Source organism: Poromitra crassiceps (genome assembly GCF_964638095.1).
Source record: "Poromitra crassiceps genome assembly, chromosome: 25".
Taxonomy (NCBI): domain Eukaryota; kingdom Metazoa; phylum Chordata; class Actinopteri; order Beryciformes; family Melamphaidae; genus Poromitra; species Poromitra crassiceps.
In genome coordinates this window covers 5,056,134-5,079,136 of record NC_139649.1, presented here as the reverse complement: position 1 = coordinate 5,079,136, position 23,003 = coordinate 5,056,134, and the positions used below count along the sequence as shown (strand labels likewise).

Genomic DNA, 23,003 nt, shown 5'->3' with positions numbered 1-23,003 from the left:
AGAGGTTTCGATTTCAACGGGACTCACATGGTTAAATAAATGATAAATAAATACATAAAAATTATTTACTTTTGTTAAAAAGAATATTGTTAAAATATCGTATCGTTATCCCAAAATCGTGTATCGTATCGTATCATGAAATTAGTGTATCGTGACACCCGTAGTATTATTACATAGTATTCTCACATAGTATTCTCACATCTCTTCACAAGCCATGTTTTGACCAGCTCGTAGAAGCAAGGGCAGAGTCGAGGGGAGACGACTGTAGCCAAGACAGGAGGAGCCCAGCAAGGCCACATCTCTGAGTGAGCTCGTCACTGTCCTCCGCTCAGTGCCAACATGTCTGTCTATGTGGAATGGAATTGAAGAATGGAATGAAATATGTAACTATGTGAACCTGCGTCTGCGTCTGTCTTGACGCAGGTTTTTGAAGGCAACTCTGAGCCCTGCAAGGCCACCATGACAGTGCTGCACGGTGTGAGATAGAAAGAACTGCTAATGTGCCTTATACTAGGTTATCTGAGTATGAGTCTGCATTGCCTTTTGTCTATGTGATATGCATTTATGATGAATAACTCATACCAATAATTATGTGTATGCAATTATAGCTTATTGATGATTAGTTATTAATTGAAATACATACACGCATAATATGTAGCCTATCCTCATAAACATACTGTACTCTCCTCCTGTCTGTAGTGTATCCTTGGAAGAACACCATTCATGATTGTGTCTTTTTATCTGTCATTGACTTTCCCTGCCTCGGCTAACAGCTCATATTTTGACTTGTATTTAAGCCCTGGCCTTTGTACCACTGTGTCTCCACATTATCATCCCACACACTGTAACCTTTGTGCCACAACTTGCTGTGACTACATGCGTCTGTATCTACTTATCTCTCATGATAATCAGCTCTGCGTCCATCATTGCATCCTATAAAACAATGTAACCATCAACTTTCTCTTTGAAGAAAATTCCATGCCCATCGTGCGCGGGGCATTCTCTTCCTCTCATGACACCATAAAATCATCATCATATTGACCTGCCACAGAACGAAAGATATTTAATTTTTGTGTGTGTGTGTTTTGTTTTGCATACATTATATAGGTGCACTGAATACCCAGGTATTTTTGGGTTCAGTTCGTCTTTAAGCACCGTATTTAAGTATTATGACTCAGTTACGGTACGTGCACATCATGAAACGCTCGGCTGCTTGCCTCCTGTGGAAGCCGCTTTGACGCTGCATCTTGATAGGCTGTCTTGCTCTATTTCCGTGTCTGATTGGTCAATTTGCCTCGCGCCCCCTGCCGCTGGAACCGCCCACAGCGTTTCACTGTCGCAGACTAGAGGCGGCTTGTCTCCGAGCGGCTGCACGCTCGCGGGGCGGGACTAGGGCGGGACCTTTCGTTGAAGCTACCCAATGACAGCTCTTCCTACACATTTCCTCCCCCCACCCTCCTGTGTAGCTCGACCTGAGAACGTTTCTACAGGCTACAGCTCCAAGCTGGAAGCTGGTTTCCACGCCCACAAAACGCTGCGACACAGCGGAAAAGCGAATTTGCCATTGTAGATGTGCACGTACCGTTACAGTACATGACACCACTGCGTTCTTGCGTGTGTGCGGTCACCTGTGTGAACTCGAAGGCGCGGTACGATCCGAGTGAGGTGATCTTGCTGGCGTTCTTGGAGACGTGGCAGTCGAAGCGCGGCGTTGGGTCGAGGAGGGTCTTGGACGTGTTGTCATACATGCTCTTCACTTTCCCCTGCACAGACAACACACAGCATCACTCCAACTACTGCAAACTATAGACGGATTTAACTTGACAACATGTGTGTGTGAAGGCGTCCTAAGGGTGCCCTGGACTCGGAGGATACAAATTCCAAAATTGCCCCATCACAACATGGTTGTATGGCCAACAGATCAACAGACTATTGTGACATGACTTGTCAATGGTGGAGCAGACTAGTGTGACATTACTTGTCATTGGTGGAGCAGACTAATGTGACATGACTTGTCATTGGTGGAGCAGACTAGTGTGACATTACTTGTCATTGGTGGAGCAGACTAGTGTGACATTACTTGTCATTGGTGGAGCAGACTAGTGTGACATTACTTGTCATTGGTGGAGCAGACTAGTGTGACATGACTTGTCATTGGTGGAGCAGACTAGTGTGACATTACTTGTCAATGGTGGAGCAGACTAGTGTGACATTACTTGTCATTGGTGGAGCAGACTAGTGTGACATGACTTGTCATTGGTGGAGCAGACTAGTGTGACATTACTTGTCATTGGTGGAGCAGACTAGTGTGACATTACTTGTCATTGGTGGAGCAGACTAGTGTGACATGACTTGTCATTGGTGGAGCAGACTAGTGTGACACCTCCAGTAAGAAATGTGTGTGAGTGAGCTGCAGTGATGGAACGTGGCGTCGCACCGCAGCCGATTTACCTTCATGACTTTGAAGATGATGATCTCTCCTGTCGCTCCATGGGTGAGGTTGTTAACGTGGAGCAGGTCTGAGTATTTAGACAGATACACTCCTAGGGGGGAGAACACACACACACACACACGTTTACAATTATTTTCTTGGAACAATTTCAAACTTTTTTCTTGCTACCCGACTATGTGATTTTGTGTGCAGCAGGCAGGGATACATCTTCATCATTTGAAATGAAAGTCGTGTGGAGACTGGAGAGAGCTTGGACACAGTGACAGCTTGCCTCTTCTTGTTTAGAAGCAGAAAGCGGAGGTACGTGGTGCCTCGGCTCTCACAGTGTTCCACAATGTGAATATGAATATGAATGTGAAAAGGCTCCAGTGTATTTTGTCATTTTTAAAGAAGAAATAAACCGCCCCACGTCTGAGAGAAGTGGCAGAGCCTGTGTGTGTGTGTGTGTCAGGATTAACAAACCTGATTCAGAGATATTGTGGTGTATGCACGACGTTCAAACAGTCAGGATTAGCAAAAGAAAACATGAAAAATTAGTCGAAAAAATAGCTGGTCCTGATATATATTGTATATGTCTCCTACCTTTACTGGGGTTTCCCAGCGTTGTGACCCAGCTGTGACCCACACACAGGCCCTTCTCACAGATCAGCGCAGTGGACAGCTGCAGTAGAGACACAGATGATTTAACACAATATCACGTTAGATCAAATGTGAATCAAACAAAATATCAGTTTTAATAACCATAAGGGCCCCTTCTCGTGCACATCTCCACTTAAAGTGTATATTTCAGTGTTTGTCTCGATGAATGACATTTGGACCAAACTTTGAAATCGAATGTCAAAGTTGGATACAGTAACCGTGACATCTCTTCTTCAGGGCAAAAAGCGTCACTACAGGGGGGAACGTTAATGAACAATGTTTCCGTCATCCTTTTAACCCATTGATACCTGATGCAGCATTTGTGTGTGTATCCCTTTAAGACCGCGAACCGCGTTAACGCGGTTCGCGGTCTTAAAGGGATACGCACACAAATGAGGGATATACACACAAATGCTGCATCAGGTATCAATGGGTTAAAAAGGGATGTGAGTATCAGACTAGTGTTACTGCACTGTTAGCGTTTCTCATTAACATCGTTGGAAACAGTCTAGAAAGAAGAACTGGACGGACAAACCCGTCTTTATTTGTCACACCAACACACCCAACACATGCGTGCGGCCGGCCACACACACACGGTGACACACACATGCTGACGGTGGCCGGTGAAACACAGTCTCTGCATTTATCCCATCCAGGCTTGTCCTTCCTCCGGGGGGGCAGGCCAGGAGCAGTGGGCAGCTTCCTCCGGGGGGCAGACAGGAGCAGTGGGCAGCTTTCTTGTGTACAGCGCACGGGAAACGACTTCAAATGTTGTCGTCACTGGTCAGATGATGCTCAACACTAGGGGTGTCACAATATATCGTCCCACGAAATTTCGCGATAGTAAAACGTCACGATATGTATCGTTGAGATGAAATCTCATATCGTGAAAAAAAAAAAAAAAAATCAAAAGTAGACAAAGAAACGTCTTTGTTTGTTGAAGTTCAATGTGTGGAAAGTAGTTCAGTTGAACAAGTCTCTGAAGAGACACATGAGAAGTTATACAGGAGAGAAACCATTCAATTGAGTTTCTGGCAAAACTGTTTACTTGACAGGAAAAACTGAAGATGCATAAAAAATAGACTAAGAAAAGTCTTGTTGTTTGAGTTTGAAGAAAAACTGAAGATGCATAATGAGAATTTATACTGCTGAGAAACCTTTTAGTTCAAAGTAAATCTAAGTGACGTGTAACTCATTCTATTTCAAGATAAGCCTTATCTCCAATCTCATGTTTTTTCTAGTTGTTATTGTAATAACAATTTCCCACAACAGCATGTTTTGTATTTGTGCATTTCAAATAAAATACTACTTTTCCAGTCATATATTGTCATTATTCAAGTTTAAAAAAATATTGTTAAAATCGTATCGTATCGTATCGTTATCGTGAACCCAGTATCGTGATACGTATCGTATCGTGAACTGAGTGTATCGTGACACCCCTACTCAACACAGAAAGGCCCTTTTGATGAGATAGCTCACCTGGGCATGGACGCTGAGGAAATGGGGGGGGGCACACACACACACCCTCAGCGTCCCAGGCGGGAATCGAACCCACGATCTTCTAGCTGTGAGGCGGCAGCGCTACCACTGTGCCACCGTGCCCCACTTCACTGCATACCACTGTTCGTCTGCATTAAGCCTACATTAGCCAAATAGCAACCTAAGTGGACGCAGTCAATGAGAAATGCCTTTCTGAGCAGAACTGGCTGATAACATGGTGCAAGAGAACAGGCTTTTTTCAGAGCCAGACTCCTCTCTATCCACAGGTTAGTCCCAGAGCCAGACTCAGACTCCTCTCTATCCACAGGTTAGTCCCAGAGCCAGACTCCTCTCTATCCACAGGTTAGTCCCAGAGCCAGACTCCTCTCTATCCACAGGTTAGTCCCAGAGCCAGACTCCTCTCTATCCACAGGTTAGTCCCAGAGCCAGACTCCTCTCTATCCACAGGTTAGTCCCAGAGCCAGACTCCTCTCTATCCACAGGTTAGTCCCAGAGCCAGACTCCTCTCTATCCACAGGTTAGTCCCAGAGCCAGACTCCTCTCTATCCACAGGTTAGTCCCAGAGCCAGACTCCGCTCTATCCACAGGTTAGTCCCAGAGCCAGACTCCTCTCTATCCACAGGTTAGTCCCAGAGCCAGACTCCTCTCTATCCACAGGTTAGTCCCAGAGCCAGACTCCTCTCTATCCACAGGTTAGTCCCAGAGCCAGACTCCTCTCTATCCACAGGTTAGTCCCAGAGCCAGACTCCTCTCTATCCACAGGTTAGTCCCAGAGCCAGACTCCTCTCTATCCACAGGTTAGTCCCAGAGCCAGACTCCTCTCTATCCACAGGTTAGTCCCAGAGCCAGACTCCTCTCTATCCACAGGTTAGTCCCAGAGCCAGACTCCTCTCTATCCACAGGTTAGTCCCAGAGCCAGACTCCTCTCTATCCACAGGTTAGTCCCAGAGCCAGACTCCTCTCTATCCACAGGTTAGTCCCAGAGCCAGACTCCACTCTATCCACAGGTTAGTCCCAGAGCCAGACTCCTCTCTATCCACAGGTTAGTCCCAGAGCCAGACTCCTCTCTATCCACAGGTTAGTCCCAGAGCCAGACTCCTCTCTATCCACAGGTTAGTCCCAGAGCCAGACTCCTCTCTATCCACAGGTTAGTCCCAGAGCCAGACTCCTCTCTATCCACAGGTTAGTCCCAGAGCCAGACTCCTCTCTATCCACAGGTTAGTCCCAGAGCCAGACTCCTCTCTATCCACAGGTTAGTCCCAGAGCCAGACTCCTCTCTATCCACAGGTTAGTCCCAGAGCCAGACTCCTCTCTATCCACAGGTTAGTCCCAGAGCCAGACTCCTCTCTATCCACAGGTTAGTCCCAGAGCCAGACTCCTCTCTATCCACAGGTTAGTCCCAGAGCCAGACTCCTCTCTATCCACAGGTTAGTCCCAGAGCCAGACTCCTCTCTATCCACAGGTTAGTCCCAGAGCCAGACTCCTCTCTATCCACAGGTTAGTCCCAGAGCCAGACTCCTCTCTATCCACAGGTTAGTCCCAGAGCCAGACTCCTCTCTATCCACAGGTTAGTCCCAGAGCCAGACTCCTCTCTATCCACAGGTTAGTCCGACCACATCCGAGAAAACTAAAGTTGAACTTGTTTCTGTAATCATCATCTGCACGCATTTGTAAGCAAGCATTTGTAACAGTGTGCGTGTAGAAAATGCTCCGTAATGGCCCACCATCAGGCCTGTTCCCACGAACCAAGGAGCCCACGACGCAATGATGGTGACATCATCGGTGATGATGTCAGAGTTCACCTTGTGAGGTCATTGGTGATGTCAGACGGTCTAGGCTGCCTCCAGACTGTGTGATGGCAGACGTGACTTTGTGAGGTCATCGATGATGTCATACCTCCCGGGACGTTGTGACATCACCAATGATGTCATACCTCGAATGTGGGGGGTATAAAGGTGTTGATCTGTTATCCCTTTCTGCAATCTGTAAATTACTCTGTATATTGCTTCTGCCTGATATCCCAAATAAATTAGCCTGAAAGACATCTCTGTGATTCTAATTTATCACTGCCCGTGAGCTCTTACCGAAGATCCAGCAAACTTCACACAAACTTCCTAACAGTGCGTCATATGGCTGTCAAATAATATTCCATATTCGAATATATATTCTAATATTAAACTGGTAAATGTTTAACCAGGTAAGAAAACTGGGCAAAGGGGGCAACATAAAAACATACATCATTTGCCTGGTTATTTAAAAGAATTAGAAAAGTGTAGGCTACTACTGTACTAATGCTGACTGAATAATATGGGGGGGGGGGACAATGTTTATGTTAGGGGGAAAAAATATGTTCAAATAAATATACCAAGTAGTTATATAACCTATCTGGTTGTATTGGTTTGCCTTGCCACGAATGCAAAAAAGTATTTGAATATATTAGAACGAATATGTTTCTTTTAGAGGGAATATTCCAATATGATTTTGGGCCCATTTTGACAGCCCTAGTGCTTCAATGATCTGAAAGTATGAAATTGGCCAACACTCAGAAAAAAGATGAACATGAAAGCACACTGCCTCCTCCCACAACGCCAAAGCTTTGGTTCGACACTCGACGCCGACAGCCAGCATGAACAATGATAGAAACCACAGGACAGGATGCGGTACAGGGAAATGAAAGTTAAGCACAGTCGAGCTGCGTATAGTTAACCAGGGTTCAAAATTAACACCAGCCACCAGCCAAATGCTGGTAAAATGTGCCACAAAACAAAAACAAAACAAAAACTATGCTAATCTAGTGGCTGGTGAAATTTGAACATTCCGTAGCCATTTGGCCAGTGGAGAAAAAAGTGAATTTTGCACCCTGCGCTTGACAGAAGAACCCGTGTTTTGACTGTGAAGACTATCTGGCAATCAGAAAATCCATTGGCATGAGGTTGTTTGATTTGTTTGTTTAATTGGGTTTAACTGGTTTTACAGTATTAATAGGCTGATTTTTATACCAAAATAGGCTATGTATCACAATCTATTGTGAGAAAACCACAAATTCGATTGCAAAATCAGACATTCAGCACCCCCCATATAGCTGGAATCCTTGTTACATAACCACATTTTGCGTCTATTCGACTGTGAGATTGGCAGTCCAATCAGGCTCCTTCGAACGAATCGTCGATTATTTGGGGTCACCGGGCGTGACATCTGCAGCTAAAACCCCACACTGTAAGCAGTGAGGAGCATCACATCATATCACAGGAAGCTAACAATGAAGCTAACATCAGCACACACTCAACTCAACATGCAGCTATTTACATGTAGCTCCACTGTAACACCTCACATTATTTCCTTCATGTCAAACCATTTCCAGGACAAATTTGACTGCAGATTTTTACCTCCGCCTACCTACCTCTGCTTGTCTGTTAACAGGATTATGGTAAAAGTACTACTAAACAAAATTCGCATATCTTAGCAGTATTGGCATTGGCAGAGGTGCGTGCTCTCTCTGAGTGTACTTCTAGTTTGATGATGTGATCCACCTTTTCACACAAATATGGCATTTTAGGTCACTGAAAATGGAGCATTTGGAAAATGCCTCCCAGGATGGAGAATTTTCCAAACTCCGTTTTTCCGTTTAATTGGTGTTGACAGATGAAACAAAGCTTTTGGAAAACGCTGACATCATAACCTTAACTTGCACATGGCAATTGTTGTTTTATTGTTGTTGTTGAGCGTGTCAGGAGCCTACTACCTTACATGTAATCAGTACTGTTCAGTTTAATGGCGTGTTTAGAAGCCGACCTTGCTGTATTTCTCTTACTTTACTCTTCTGCTTGAAATCTGATCCACCTCGCTTTTGAAAGGAAGTGTCAGAAACGAAGCGGAACCCTCAGTATGTTGCCAGGCGACCAAAGCAGTTGTTGTCCTCTTGTGAGAAGTGAGCATGTTGAAATCAAGTTCAACTATTTTACACTCTTTACCCAACCAGCCGTGGGGGTGAGTGTGGAATCTGCACCATAGGAAATAATGGCATTTGAGCAGAAACTGCTCCTTAATGTGAACTGTGGATTTTTTTATCGCGTTCTTGTGTGGACGGAGATATTTTCTAACACACTGTTGCTGTGGAACTAAGGGATTTTTTTCCCCAAAAAATATTTGTGTACATGTCGACGGGGCCTAAATCTAGGGATGCACCGATATGAACATTTTTGGACAATACCGATAACCGATATTAACATCGCTGTTATGGCCGATAACCGATACATCTGTGTAAAAACACATGTCTATGATAATCAAATGTTGTACATACTGAAAAACACATGTAAACACAGAATTTGAAAAAGTAATGCATTTCTTTATTTCCAAAATAAAGAAAAGCCCATAAATCATAGATTTACCACATTGTTTGAACATTTTGGCCGATAACCGATATTAACATTGCTGTTATTTTGCTCATTGGACCGATACCCATATATTAAAAATGGACTAACATCTGCCGATACCAATATTATTGCCGATATGGTGCATCCCTCCCTAAAGCCTAGAGCAGTGCCCTGTGCCACAGCAGGGGGGCAGCACAGCCAGGATGAGGCTCACCTTGGCAGAGTCAGCCAGCAGGAAGCAGTAGCTCTCCTCCAGCTCCATGTCTGTCCTCGAATCAGCCTTCATCTCCTTCCTTCTCTCCACAAACTGACACACGCGTGCACACACACAATAGACAGGACAAAGACAAGAAAGTAGATACATGCTTAGCTCGAGCAATATCCAAATTTAAATATCGTGATAGTCCCACACAATATTGCGATATACCATATTATCGCCCCAAAAGGGGGCGGGGGGGGGGGGGGGGGGGGGGCTCAATCCCTTGGTTTGACCTAGTAAAACTCTTTCTATCCACCTTATTTCTAGCTGCCATGATCAGGGCTCGACGTTAACTTTTAAAAGTGGTTGCCGGAGGGGCAACCTGGCAAGAGCTTTTGGTTGCCCGAATAAAAATATGGTTGCCCAATTTTAGTCGCTTTATATTTTGAGTAATTAAGATACTATGCAGTCATAAGCCGGCTTAATAATGACGATGTGACAGAAAAGTAAGTATAATAATCTATAGTATAGTATAATAGGCCTATTCAGTGTGCGCACCGGGTGTAGTAGTAGTAATAATGATAATAATAATAATAATAAATTTGTGTCATTTCGTTTTCTAAACAAATCTTATTTTTTGTTTTTATAATGCATTTGCACTGAAAGGATTTAACTACCGTAATATTTGTGAACTTTCATTTTCATATATTTTTCAACAGTTATTGTTCATATTGTGCTTAATTTATTAATTAAAAGCGTTATTGATAATTAAGTAGCCTACCCTCCTCCAGGCCCGGCTCCAGACCCAAGTTACAGAGGGGGCCTGCCCCTAGCTTGGGGGGGCCAAGCTACCCAAGGGGGGTCCGGGGGGATTCTCCCCCGGAAGAAGATTTTGTACATTTTAAAGTAAAATTCGTCAACCTGGTGCATTTGAGAGCAAAATGAAGAGGCTAAATCTGTGAAGAACTACACACATCTCTAATGTGTTGTGACTTTACAAATAATTAGGCCTAAACAATTAATATTAAGTGTATTTACACATTGTGCACAAATTGCATTCATTGTGACAAATTTACAATAGTTAATATCCAGCCAGAATCATTGCAAATGGATGTTCAAAGTAACAGTTAGCAATAGCATTGAGTTAATCAATGCCTAATGACAGCCAGATTCCATGTTAAACTTTAAAACAGAAAAACGTTTTTAGCAACAAACAAAAAAAAAAAAAAAAAAAAAAAAAAATTGAATGGGGGGGCCAGTTTGTTAAATGGGGGGGCCCGGCCGGTCAGGCCCGCCCCTAACGCCGGGCCTGCCCTCCTCATGTTCATTCAGGGATACTTTGATGACAGTGGTTTGGGGCCCCCACTCTGATGTTGCATAGGGCCCCAAAAGGCCCAGAAGCGGCCCTGCAATCCCTCTCTCTCTCACCCCGTATGAGAGGCTGACAGGCCAGGGATGCAAATCATTTCTCAGCACATATACGCGGTGGTAAAACGTTTTTGAAGGATGTCCTGGTCGAGGTGTATGTTGTAGGCTTGTTGTAGGCTACATGCTTTGCAGTATAGCGTTATGCTGGAATTATGCTTGAAGTTTGGGCTGTCGCACGGAAATGAGAGACACTGAATCTTGACGAGGAAACGTGTGGAGCGTTTATACACTGTGTGTGGGTTTCTGCTCGCGGAAGTGAGCTGGAGTCTTGAAAACTCCACTTTGTCCGCCCAGCCGCGTCCACGTAGTTACACAATTCGGGGTGTGCACAGCCAGGCGAAAACCGTCTGCACAGCAGCCTTGTGGAGGGGCGCGTCTGCTGATTTAACTAACTTTTCCGTGTGGACACTCGCCGATGCGGGAAGCATATGAGACCTAAGCGCTTGTTGTAGGCTACATGCTTTGCAGTATAGCATTCGTTTTCCGTCCCGTTCAAAGACGCACGGGTATTTCACCTCAATGACAATTTCCTCGTCCTTTGTTTCTGTGCGGGGCTGCGGGCGGACGAGGTTCTTCTTGCGTCTTGCAGCCGCTGTGATTGTGTGCGAGCAGCCCCACCTGTCCCAGTCAGTACTCGTTAAACATACCGCACGTGCAGCATGCATCACGTAGGTTCCGACTGGTAATTAGTAACATCGTTTCGATTGTAACAGCAATAAAATGTCACATATATGTCACTCACAACAAGTATTAAAACATTTATTTGGTGTATATTTTGCTGTTTGCTGCTGTACATATTTTGTTGCATGTTAAATCGTGGTTGCCCCTGGGGCAACCAAAGACCGAGAAATGGTTGCCCCATGTTTTTTTTGGTTGCCCGGGGCAACCGGGCAGCCGTTAATGTCGAGCCCTGATGATGCCTGATGGGGGTGCTTCTTCCGCTTCTGGTGTAATTTTTACACTGTTTTAACTTGACAAAAAAAACGTCTATGAGGATTTTACAGCAGAGCCATTCTGCTCTACAGCCGTGTCGTTCGGGTGCTGGAATAACATATTGCATTGTGGGTAGTCGGCTACTGTGGCTAATGCTAGCGGCTAGCGTAATAGTTACTTTACATGGCAGTAAAACGCCACTGAATGACCAAATTGATTTTACTTTTAACCATTTCGAGTAACACTGTTTCCATACGGACCCCCAGCGTTGGTTAGTTGTTTATAACGTGACTATATTTATAACTTTTATAACGTACTCCAGTTTCCAGTTTATAATTCGGGTCTGCAGCCAAGTATAACAAAGGAATTGGCAAGCTGCAACAACAAGTCACGTTAACTCGGACCTTGTACCCACAATTATCTTTTACAGTGGGGCATTAAAAAATAAGGTGGATATGGATCTTACAAAACGTCAATGAATAAAATGAATGGGGAATTCCCTTCCTTAGGGCCCATGGGCAATATGGTTATGGCGAGTCTTGGGCACTGGATTGGCTGGAATGTTACAATATGACATCGCGGGGACGAGAGCGTTTAGGTGTGGGCAGGAGTGAGGTGAGCTGTCCAAGAAGACACACTCCACAAAAGGTCAAATCAACCTCCAACAGCTCAACCTCCAACAGCTCAACCTCCAACAGCTCAACCCCAACAGCTCAACCTCCAACAGCTCAACCTCCAACAGCTCAACCCAAACAGCCATTAAACACTTTGACACTCCTTTCACAAGCAACCATGACGGCACAAACTAGCAAAATGAGACGCAGGTTGAAAATAAGCAGAACCGTCCTTTAACTCAGTCTGAACTGTCACTGCAAAGGGGTTGAATACCAGACGCCTCAAAACATTTCGGCTTTTCATTTGAATTAGTTTATCCAGGGGTGGCCAAACTACGGCCCGCGGGCCAACTGCGGCCCGCTGCCCGTTTTTAAGTGGCCCGGCATGAATTTAGAAAAAAAAAAAATTGAATTTTTTTTTTTTTTGCTAAAAACGTTTTTCCGTTTTTCTGTTTCAAAGTTTAAAACGGAAAACGAAAACGAAAACGGGGGAAAAAACGGAAAAACAAAAACATTAAGAAAAAGAAACTGAAAAACAAAAACAAAAACAAAAAAACGGTTTCCCCCCATTTCGTTTTTTCAATTTAAAACCATTGAAAATGGGTTATACTTGGGCACCCTGACCTGGTCTATTTATTAAAAAGAAAAAAAAACTGAATTAATGTTTAATACTAATGTTATGTTAAATTATCTCTGTCTTAACCTGTTGGCACAGGAAAAGAAAAGTTGATAACATACAGAAATACCCATTGTAATAGGTGAGCGCATCAATAAACTATGTGTCATATATTTATTTAGGTAGACATTACATTTTTGATGGCACAAGGGTTTTCTGGTCCAATTCTTTTGCCGCGAAAACTGCCGCGCTTAATATTGTTTGGCCCGCGACTCCTTATATTTTTCTGTAAGCGGCCCACAACCAAAAAAGTTTGGCCACCCCTGGTTTATACTATATAATTAGTTTATACATATACATATATATATATATATATATATATATATATATATATATATATATATGTATATATATATATATATATATATATATATATATATATATATATTAGGGCTGTGCAATAAAATCGATACGGCAATATATCGCAATATTTTGCCTGATGATATTGTATCGATATTTGGACGCCAAGTATCGATAAAAAAAAAAAAAAATTGCAGGGCATGCCATGCCAGGCCACCGGGCATCTGCATCTGGTGATTCCCACCCCTAATCGATACTGTATCGATATTTCCCATATTGATGTTTTTGCACAGCCGTGCGTTCAGTAACACACTCAACACTCAGTAGTTTTGACTAAATTTGTCCACTAAGTTATCAGTATAAAGTGATGTACATATTATTACACTACCTGGGTGGTACACAGTGTGTTGTATCTTTAGCTCTAATTTTGAGTAAATTGTGTAGAGTATTGCAATATATCGCAATATGTACTGTATCGCAATGTATCGTGATACAATCGTATCGCGACCCATGTATCGTGATACGTATCGTATCGTGAGGTCCTTGCCAATACCCAGCCCTAATATATATATACATATACACATATACATATACACACACATTTTGACATTATGGATTGATGAGTAATATAATACATCAACGACAACAATAATTATGAATATAAATTAATTCATTTTGACTTTGGGCTGTAACAAAGCAGAATGTGTGGAAAGTGAAAGGGGCCGAGGTGTCACCTCTCTCTCCAGCAGTTCACTGTGCACCAGGCGTGGCTGGCTGTAGGTGAAGCAGCCTGCAGAGCCAGTGTCTCTGTAGCTGGACGACAGGATGCTCATCAGGTCCTCATGCTCCCTGCACTCAGGGAACACGTCCTGGAACAGAGCTGCACAGGCAGAGACAGACAGGCAGACAGAGACAGACAGACAGGCAAGCAGACAGACAGACAGACAGAGACAGACAGGCAGGCAGAGACAGACAGACAGGCAAGCAGACAGACAGACAGACAGACAGACAGAGACAGACAGACAGGCAGGCAGAGACAGACAGAGACAGAGACAGACAGACAGACAGACAGACAGACAGGCAGACAGGCAGAGACAGACAGACACTTTGGTCAGAACCACAGCAGAAAAGGTGACTTTCCCTGGGTTGGTGCTGGTGCTGGTTCAAAAGTTGGTTCAACTGTGAACCTTCTAAGCGTTTGTTCACACCATACACCAACCATACGCCAAAACCACGCTAAAGCTGAGCTCATGCTTAACCGGTCACAGAAGAAGCACTCTATTTTTCTCAGCGCCTTGCTCGGCGCGTCTTGACCCCGCCCACAACTTGACTTGATGCCTGGCAGCTTCACGCTTGGAAAATAGGACTGAATCCTGAATGATCGCTTCAGCGCGGCTTGAGCGTGCCACGCGCGCGGCTGGTGTGAATGGTCTCGCCTGTTAACAAGGACGCCGAAATGAAACTTGTGGGTTCAGCATGTTGCTTCGGCGTATGGTGTTTGTATAACATGTTAGGACATTTTCGCAAATAACCTCAAGGGAAAGTCACTCCCTTAATTCATGTTAGGGCTCGGTCAGTGGATGAGCAGAGTCTTGGTCAGCCAACTTTTCATTGGTCACTAGTTACGGGGAAGGGGGGGGGGGGGACTCTGTGATGTGAGGTTCAATTCAATTCGATTCAGTACAAATTCACCATCAATGGTAATTGTGGGCATGATGTCAACGTGTGTGTGTGTGTGTGTGTGTGTGTGTGTTAGTAGCAGTCAGTCTGGTCAGGCAGAGAGTGAGGGGAGAGTGAGGAGTCCTTATTTTCTCTAACTTGACCGTACATTCTACGCTTCGTTTCTACCAGGCTTCCCACTAGGGATGTCACACAAGAACCGATACTTTGGTTGGTACCAAGTTGATGCCAGCATTCTGAAAATGTGACGGTACTTGCTTTTCTACAGTATCCAAAGCAGTACCGTAGATACAGAGGATGCAAATCTAGTCGATTCTTTTGGGCTTGTTTGGGCTGTTTTTAGGCTGGAAGTCAGCTGTTATCTGGCAACCCTGCTACCAGCACAGGAGAACAACATCGGAAATGGCAACAAACGCAACTCTGTCAACAAGTGCAGCTGCACGAGAGCTCCGCCTCCACTTGTCGAAAATAAAAACAGTAAAATTCGTGTATGGAGGTGCTTTGCATTCCAAAAACCAATATGCAAACGGTGCCGTCGCAGTTTCCAGACCAAAGGAGGGAAACATTTCCAACTTCAAAGCACCTCAAAAGCCATTTGTAAACATGCAGTGAACTCCTGAACATACCCGGACATCACTCATATGTTTAGAAACGATTGTCCGTTGTGAGCGCCACGCGCCACACTCCCATGAACACGGGTCTTACCCACCTAAGCCCCAAGTAGGGCTGGGCGATATGACCAAAATCTCATATCCCGATATAGGTCATTTCATATCCCGATACCGATATATATCACGATATAGCATATTTTCTGTAAATTCAATTTATAGTTTATATAAAATGACCACATGGCCATTTATTTATGTAGCAGTTAAACCAGTTAAAATGTTGTCAAACCTCACAAAGGATACATGCATTCAGAATACAGATAAGCATGGCTATTCTTTACAACACAAATAATAATAATTAGTTGCAGGGCAGTAGAATGAAACACAAACTGAACCACACCACCAGTTCGATTTTCAAAGATTACATTAGAGCAAAACGGGTAGAATAAAAGTTATTTAGCCTATAGTTCAGTACAGTTCTCTCAGTTTGTTTATAAAGGAACAAAAATGCTCCACTTCGGGATTTCCATGTTACCAGTTCAGTTCACTAAACAAAAGTACTCCACTCCGGGATTTCACGGTTATCCAACCAACACAACTCTTAACACATTGAGTGCCAGCGACGCCATATGGCGTCAAGAGAAATTTACCGTAGGCTGCCAGCGACGCCAAATGGCGTCAATAACTCCAAATTCATATTTTGACGGGGGAATGTCGATCTAAGCCTCTTACATCGCCTCTTACAATATGGGAGCTATTGAATATGTCTAACCTATTTTACAGAACCCTTAGGTGGCGACAGTGCCCTCCCGATTAGACAACGGCCAGGAGAAAAGAGAGAAGAAGTCATGAGGAAACGGAAATCGCCATTGATATGCTTGAAGCATAACGTCGTTAGCTGTGCCTGTGAACAGCAGTCATCTGCTGCCACAATTGAGCCCCATCCGTGTCCGCTGCGATAGTCCATCCATATGATTTAGTTGCCGATACGGCGACACCAGCGTCTTTATGACAAGTGACATTATTCTCAGCTGGGAGCCGAGGACACGCTGTAAAAAAGCGGGGGGTGCAGGCAGCGGACTTTTCAGTGCAGAGCAAACCGCAGCAGAGCAGAGACACTCGACTCCTCCCACCACGGAGGAAGAGGAGGAGGGGGGTGGGGCACGCAGGGCACTAACAGCATACAACCATTGACAGTACACACACACACAGGCAGCAGCAGGCTCGCATTTTGTTCAACTCAAAGCAGAATTCATTCTGTCGCCTTTCTAACATAAAGATGTGATTATCTCAAAAACTAATTTCAGCATGCTCTTTTCGGTCGAAAACACTCTTTTTCAGAGGGGTGTATTTCCAAAATGGAACGGTTTATAAACACATTTTTTTTTTTTTATGAAACAGAAGGGTTCAAAGTTTCATTGAGGCTATTGGTTGTCCATATAAGAGGAACACAAAAAATGATATGGCTATATTAAAATGCATTGCGGCCTATGTGGCACAGTACAGCACCTTTTGCCCAAGGGCCGTGGTACTCAAAGTGTTAAACCCAAGGAAAAAAAGAAAACGGAATGAAGAAAGCACAGCGTCATCCAAATGACGGACAATATTGCCGTAAAGAGTGTGATTTGCAACACAACGATATAAACGATAAGAGCATCATATGAGACTGTAGAAAATGCTCCATAATGGCCCACCATCAGGCCTGTTCTTGGGGCAATTGACGCCCACCAGCCAAGGAGCCCACGAGGCAATGATGATGTCACCGCCGTGACATCATCGATGATGATGTCAGAGTTTCCCCTGTGAGGTCATCAGCGATGTCAGACGGTCTAGGCTGACTGTGATGGCAGACGTGACTTTGTGAGGTCATCGATCATGTCATACCTCCCCGGACGTTGTGACATCACCAACGATGTCATACCTCGAATGTGGGGGGATTATAAAGGTGTTGTTCTGCTATGATATGTATGGTCCTATTCCCCTTTCTGTAAACTGTAAGCTCTGTATGTTGCTTCTGCCGTACTTTCTGCCTGTGATACTTTATTAAAGCTAGCAACTAGCAGAGGCCCAGCTACCTGTACTGGTATGTCTAAATGAAGACATGCTCTACTCAGACAGAAACTCCAATAACAATACATCCAATAGCTTAGCTAGTGTTAGCTGCAAATCCCAGCTTGTCCAGCGCTACGTTTAGTTAACTTGGTCAACGGATCAACTTGAATGTGTATTGTGGTGTATAACGTTATAGTTGTGTACCTTGTTAAATCCCGCGGACTGGTAACGTGAACTGCACAAAACAAGACAACAATGTGTCCGATAATGGATGTTTAGCCGTCCGATAATGGACGCTTGTACAGGGACGGAGCGACGATTAACAACAATACAATTAAATGATAGATAGCCTAGGTAAAATACCTAAAGTAACCGCATAAATAAATGAAAATTAAATTAAGACGTTAACGTTAGTTTAATCCAACGTAACTAAATGTATTTAAAAGAGAACGTTAACAGCAGGTGGAGCAACCCACCTCTCTTCTCCTTGGTTTTCCTCGGGATGTGGAACTTGAGCGGCTCCCTCGGCATGTGTCTCTGGTGGACCGGGACAGCAGCCTGAGGAGCCCGGCTCATCAGGCCGGTGGTGCTTCTCCTCCTCGCTGTGTCCGGCCCAAAGGCAGCAGGCTGGTCGACCAGCTCGCCATCTTGCAGGCTCGCAGCAGCAGCAATAGCAGACGCCCGCCTCGGCCTCCTAGTCAGGCTATCGCCGTCCATCGTCTTGTGGTTCCCAGTCGAACCCACAAGTCTCTGTTTACAGCCGTCACTCCGTCGCCGTGTCCCGGCTTCGGTCCTGCGCTCACACGGTCACCGCTGTTATTAGCCTCTGCTGGTCCCGTAGCGCGAGGACTCGAACCAGCAAAACGCCATGCTGCCTGTCTGTGAGCAAATATCGTCTCTGTTTTGGAAGCTAAACCCACTCGCAGACACAAACAGCCCGCCTTTAGCAGGAAGCAGCAGCTTTAGCACGAAAGTGCTGTTGGCGGTGCCCTACCGCTTGGGCATTGGGGGCGTAAACCACGTAAACCAAGGAAACAGGAAACAAGTGCGCCAAAAAAATCGTATTTGTTGCCGTTAGCTTGACGCGGCGAGGTTATTACGTTAGCTAGAGCGGAGCCTGATAAAAATAAAAAATAAACTTCTGTATTGGCTTAAAATATGTGATATTGTGAATCCGCCATGTTTCTACAATAACTTGTTCAAAAACTTCGTTCGGTACGTCCATCTTTTGTTTTGTTGTTTGATTTTCTTATTCTGTTTCCGCTGCTTGTTTCCTGTCTAGGGCGGGGTCGAGGCAGATACCGGAAACAGGCCGAGTGACAAAATCCCTTGTAAACGGATTTTTTTTTTTTTTTTTTTTATAACAATAGTGATACAATGATAAAGAATAACAAACAAACAAATATACAACGCCAGGGATTACAGAAAAAACATTGCAATTACAAAAAGAACAAAAAAGTGCAGTATACATATAGACGGTTTTCACCAGCTGCAACCCCACAGCACTTCCTTTTTCTCAGCTTCTTCTTCTGTGTTTTATGGCGGTTGGCATCCTTAAATGTTGCATTACCGCCACCTGAATTGTATCAGCTTCACAGTGCTAACTATTGACAGTGTCCACTTTCTCAGCTATTCGGGGAAAACACTGACATAGCCTACTTCTATTTCTATTTTTGCTATGTAAACGTTTAAATGTAAAGATAGGCCTATGCGTGCAATAACGTACTGATAGTCAGCTTACTCTGTAACATGTAGCTTTTATTAGCCTCTCAGGCTAGCTCCGGGACGCAATCTTTTTTTTCCCATGATGGCGAAGGCATGACCCGCCCCTCTCTGCCTCTAATTTGCTGACTGCACTCGGCTGCTCTCGGCTGCTTCCCAGGCGAGCCAGAAGTCATCTCAAACGAGCCTATACTTTCATTCAATGTCACGATGGTGCGGGGGGAAGTAGGCTACTTCATAGCTTAACTACGAAAATAGTGTCCGCTGTTTATCTCCCTTTCTGCTGCAGCATGTTGAAGAAATAAATGTTCAGTTTGAACAACACCCATTCTGGTCATTATAGAGCAAGATGATCGCTTCCACTACCAGGGCCGCCCAGAGGGATGGCAGTGCCCCTGGAGGGATCCAGCCCCTCTCCCCTCCTCTCCCCCTGGTTCCCCCTCTCTCCTCTCTCCCCCTCTCTCCTCTCCCCCCTCTGGTCCCCCCTCTCTCCTCTCCCCCTGGTTCCCCCCTCCTCTCCCCCTCTCTCCCCTCTGGTCCCCCCTCTCTCCTCTCCCCCTGGTTCCCCCTCTCTCCCTCTCTCCCCTCTGGTTCCCCCTCTCTCCTCTCCTCCTCTGCTCTCCTCTCCTCTGGTTCCCTCTCTCCTCTCCCCTCCTCTGGTTCCCCCTCTCTCCTCCCCCCCTCTGGTTCCCCCCCTCCTCTCCCCCTCTCTCCTCTCCCCCCTCTGGTCTCTCCTCTCCCCCTGGTTCCCCCCCTCCTCTCCCCCTCTCTCCCCTCTGGTCCCCCCTCTCCTCTCCCCCTGGTTCCCCCTCTCTCCTCTCCTCTCCTCTCCCCCTGGTTCCCCCCCTCCTCTCCCCCTCTCTCCCCTCTGGTCCCCCCTCTCTCCTCTCCTCTCCTCTCCCCCTGGTTCCCCCTCTCTCCTCTCCTCTCCTCTCCCCCTGGTTCCCCCCCTCCTCTCCCCCTGGTTCCCCCTCTCTCCTCTCCTCTCCTCTCCCCCTGGTTCCCCCCCTCCTCTCCCCCTCTCTCCCCTCTGGTCCCCCCTCTCTCCTCTCCCCCTGGTTCCCCCTCTCTCCTCTCCCCTCCTCTCTCCTCTCCCCCCCCCCTCTCCTCTGGTTCCCCCTCTCTCCTCTCCCCCTGGTTCCCCCTCTCCTCTCCCCCCTCTGGTTCCCCCTCTCCCCCCTCTGCTCTCCTCTCCTCTGGTTCCCCCCACCCACCCCCATCCGCGGTCGCCTTTTATACACGTCTCAAACAACGCAGGACAACGTGATTGGCTGGCTCAGATTTGAACAGATCTGAGCCAGCCAATCGCGTTATCCTGTGATGACGTAATGTCCTATGACCCATGACCGGATGGACCATATATGGACTTCCTCCCCCCCCTGGCTGCGCTATCATAGCTGCTGACTGTTACTGCACTATCAGTCAGATCCGTGACATGGACGTTACTCTGCAGAAACTACAGTAACAAAATCACGAATTGCTCTGTTTTTGGAGCTCTGCATGTCTGTGTTTGTCTAGTTAATGTGTTAACGTTAGCTAACGGCTAACATTCGCTAGTTAGCCAACCAACCAGCAGCTAACATTAGCTAGCTAGCTAGCTTACCGGAAGCGATATTTTTTTTGGATGACGGCGAAGGCATAACCCACCCCTGGCCCTCTCTGCCTCTGATTAGTGGCAGCGTTATAAACCATAGATATGACTATATTAAAAACATAAACACACTGGCGTCTTTCATGCAGGCTAGCAAGCGTAACTGCTGTATGTCTGAGTCTGACCCACTGAGTTTGACGGTCTGACCACAGACTGTAGAAAGAGATGTAATGCAGGATAGCCAAGCGAATGTGTTTGGATGGAAGTTTGACGCTAGGCCAATCAGAGGCAGAAAGGGGCGGGTTATGCCTTCGCCATCATCCGAAAAAAATATCGCCTCCGGGACAACAACGCTTCCTACCCAGCGTGTGCACGTCTTTCCGACAGGGGTGGTTGTTATGGCAACTATCATCAACAACAACAACAACAACAACTACTACTAACTACTACAAGACATAAAGACCGAAATAGGCTACCTTGTTAATGTGTCTGTCGGAGACACGGCCTAACGTTAACATTTAATAAGAGCCGAATATCAGCCTGCGCTCAGCTATGTATACAGGAAGTAAACCGGATATTCAGGTGGGTTGTGACGGTTGTTATAGACCAATTATACGCCTACGTCACAATGACAACAAAGCAAGCTGCGTGCGCAACGTGTAGGCAGAAAACCCTCAGCCCAGCATTCACAGACAGTGAAAAAGCCCCGCTGTCAGGACTGCTCTATGCCCATCTGCAACACACAGTTATATTTTAGTTTTAAAATGCAGTTCTCGGCTTACTACCACAGCTTATCGCCTAGTGATAAGCAATGTTATGCATCGAAATTAACGTTGTTTAATGGAATATGTCTTACAGACCCATACGCACTGGCGCTGTCAATTGGCCAAGCCTAGTCATACATATCGTGCATTCCTTTATAACTGGGGATAGCGTAGATAATTATTCTGTAACTTGCAAAGATATATTGTTATGTTGATAATGCACACAACTCAATAATGACATTATGTAACGTTACTTGGTCGTTAACTAACCGAGCGATGTGGCTGAGCAGCCTACAGTTTCAGGCAGCTTACCTGATTATGAAGAGCACTGCAAAGTCGGGCATTTTTAACGATTTCCTCTTTCGGCTTGCAACCAAAGACACCTACGGTTAGCATTAAAAGCAAGGACTAAAGTTTTACCGAATCCCGTCAACTCATACTGCTTTTATGCTAACCGTATGTGTCTTTGGTTGCAAGCCGAAAGAGGAAATCGTTAAAAATGCCCGACTTTGCAGTGCTCGCTCATTTCATATCAGGTAAACTGTAGTAGGCTGCTAGTAACAGCCACATCGCTCGGTTAGTTAACAACCAAGTAACGTTAAATAATGTCATTATTGAGTTGAACTGATTGGAACGAGGACATCATTAAAAATGCCCAACTTTGTAGTGCTCTTCATAATCAGGTAAGCTGCCTGTAGCTGTAGGCTGCTCAGCCACATCGCTCGGTTAGTTAACGACCAAGTAACGTTACATAATGTCATTATTGAGTTGTGTGCATTATCAACATAACAATATATCTTTGCAAGTTACAGAATAATTATCTACGCTATCCACAGTTATAAAGGAATGCACGATATGTATGACTAGGCTTGGCCAATTGACAGCGCCAGTGCGTATGGGTCTGTAAGACATATCCCATTAAACAACGTTAATTTCGATGCATAACATTGCTTATCACTAGGCGATAAGCTGTGGTAGTAAGCCGAGAACTGCATTTTAAAACTAAAATATAACTGTGTGTTGCAGATGGGCATAGAGCAGTCCTGACAGCGGGGCTTTTTCACTGTCTGTGAATGCTGGGCTGAGGGTTTTCTGCCTACACGTTGCGCGCGCAGCTCAATGTTGACAAGCTGTATAAGGGGTCTATTGTTGTCAAGTTAAAACTGTCTATAAATTACAGTTAAAGCAAAATGCCAAAATTGGAGCATAAATTCAAGGTTTTCACAGCTTTACTATTGCATGAGGTAGCTAATGTTCTGATGTAGGACTCTGCTTCTTTCTTAAACGTGAAAAAAGAGGGTTTCATTTTCAACACCTTACATTTATGGATATAAAACTTTGCCAGTAATATGATGAGATTACAAAGAAAGAATTAATTATCTAAATCTCTCTTGTAATTTGTAAACCCAATCAATCCCTTGTAAACGGATACCAGAGGCTCTTTGAGCCTGGTGACGCGGTGCTCTGTGTTG

General features: G+C 45.1%; 1 protein-coding gene across 1 annotated transcript in view; it reads right to left on the bottom strand.

Moving 5' to 3' along the window:
• Positions 1–18,150, bottom strand: part of LOC310798460 (protein TASOR-like) — a 57,666-nt gene extending 39,516 nt beyond the window's left edge. Inside the window, exons 1-6 of the mRNA XM_083661004.1 lie at positions 17,931–18,150; positions 13,849–13,994; positions 9,179–9,271; positions 3,035–3,113; positions 2,452–2,543; positions 1,629–1,763 (exon numbers count right to left, since the gene is read on the bottom strand). Coding sequence (XP_083517130.1) covers positions 1,629–1,763; positions 2,452–2,543; positions 3,035–3,113; positions 9,179–9,271; positions 13,849–13,994; positions 17,931–18,030 — 645 coding nt within the window. The 5' untranslated portion in view covers positions 18,031–18,150. The remainder of the gene's footprint in view (positions 1–1,628; positions 1,764–2,451; positions 2,544–3,034; positions 3,114–9,178; positions 9,272–13,848; positions 13,995–17,930) is intronic.
• Positions 18,151–23,003: the final 4,853 nt, after the last annotated feature.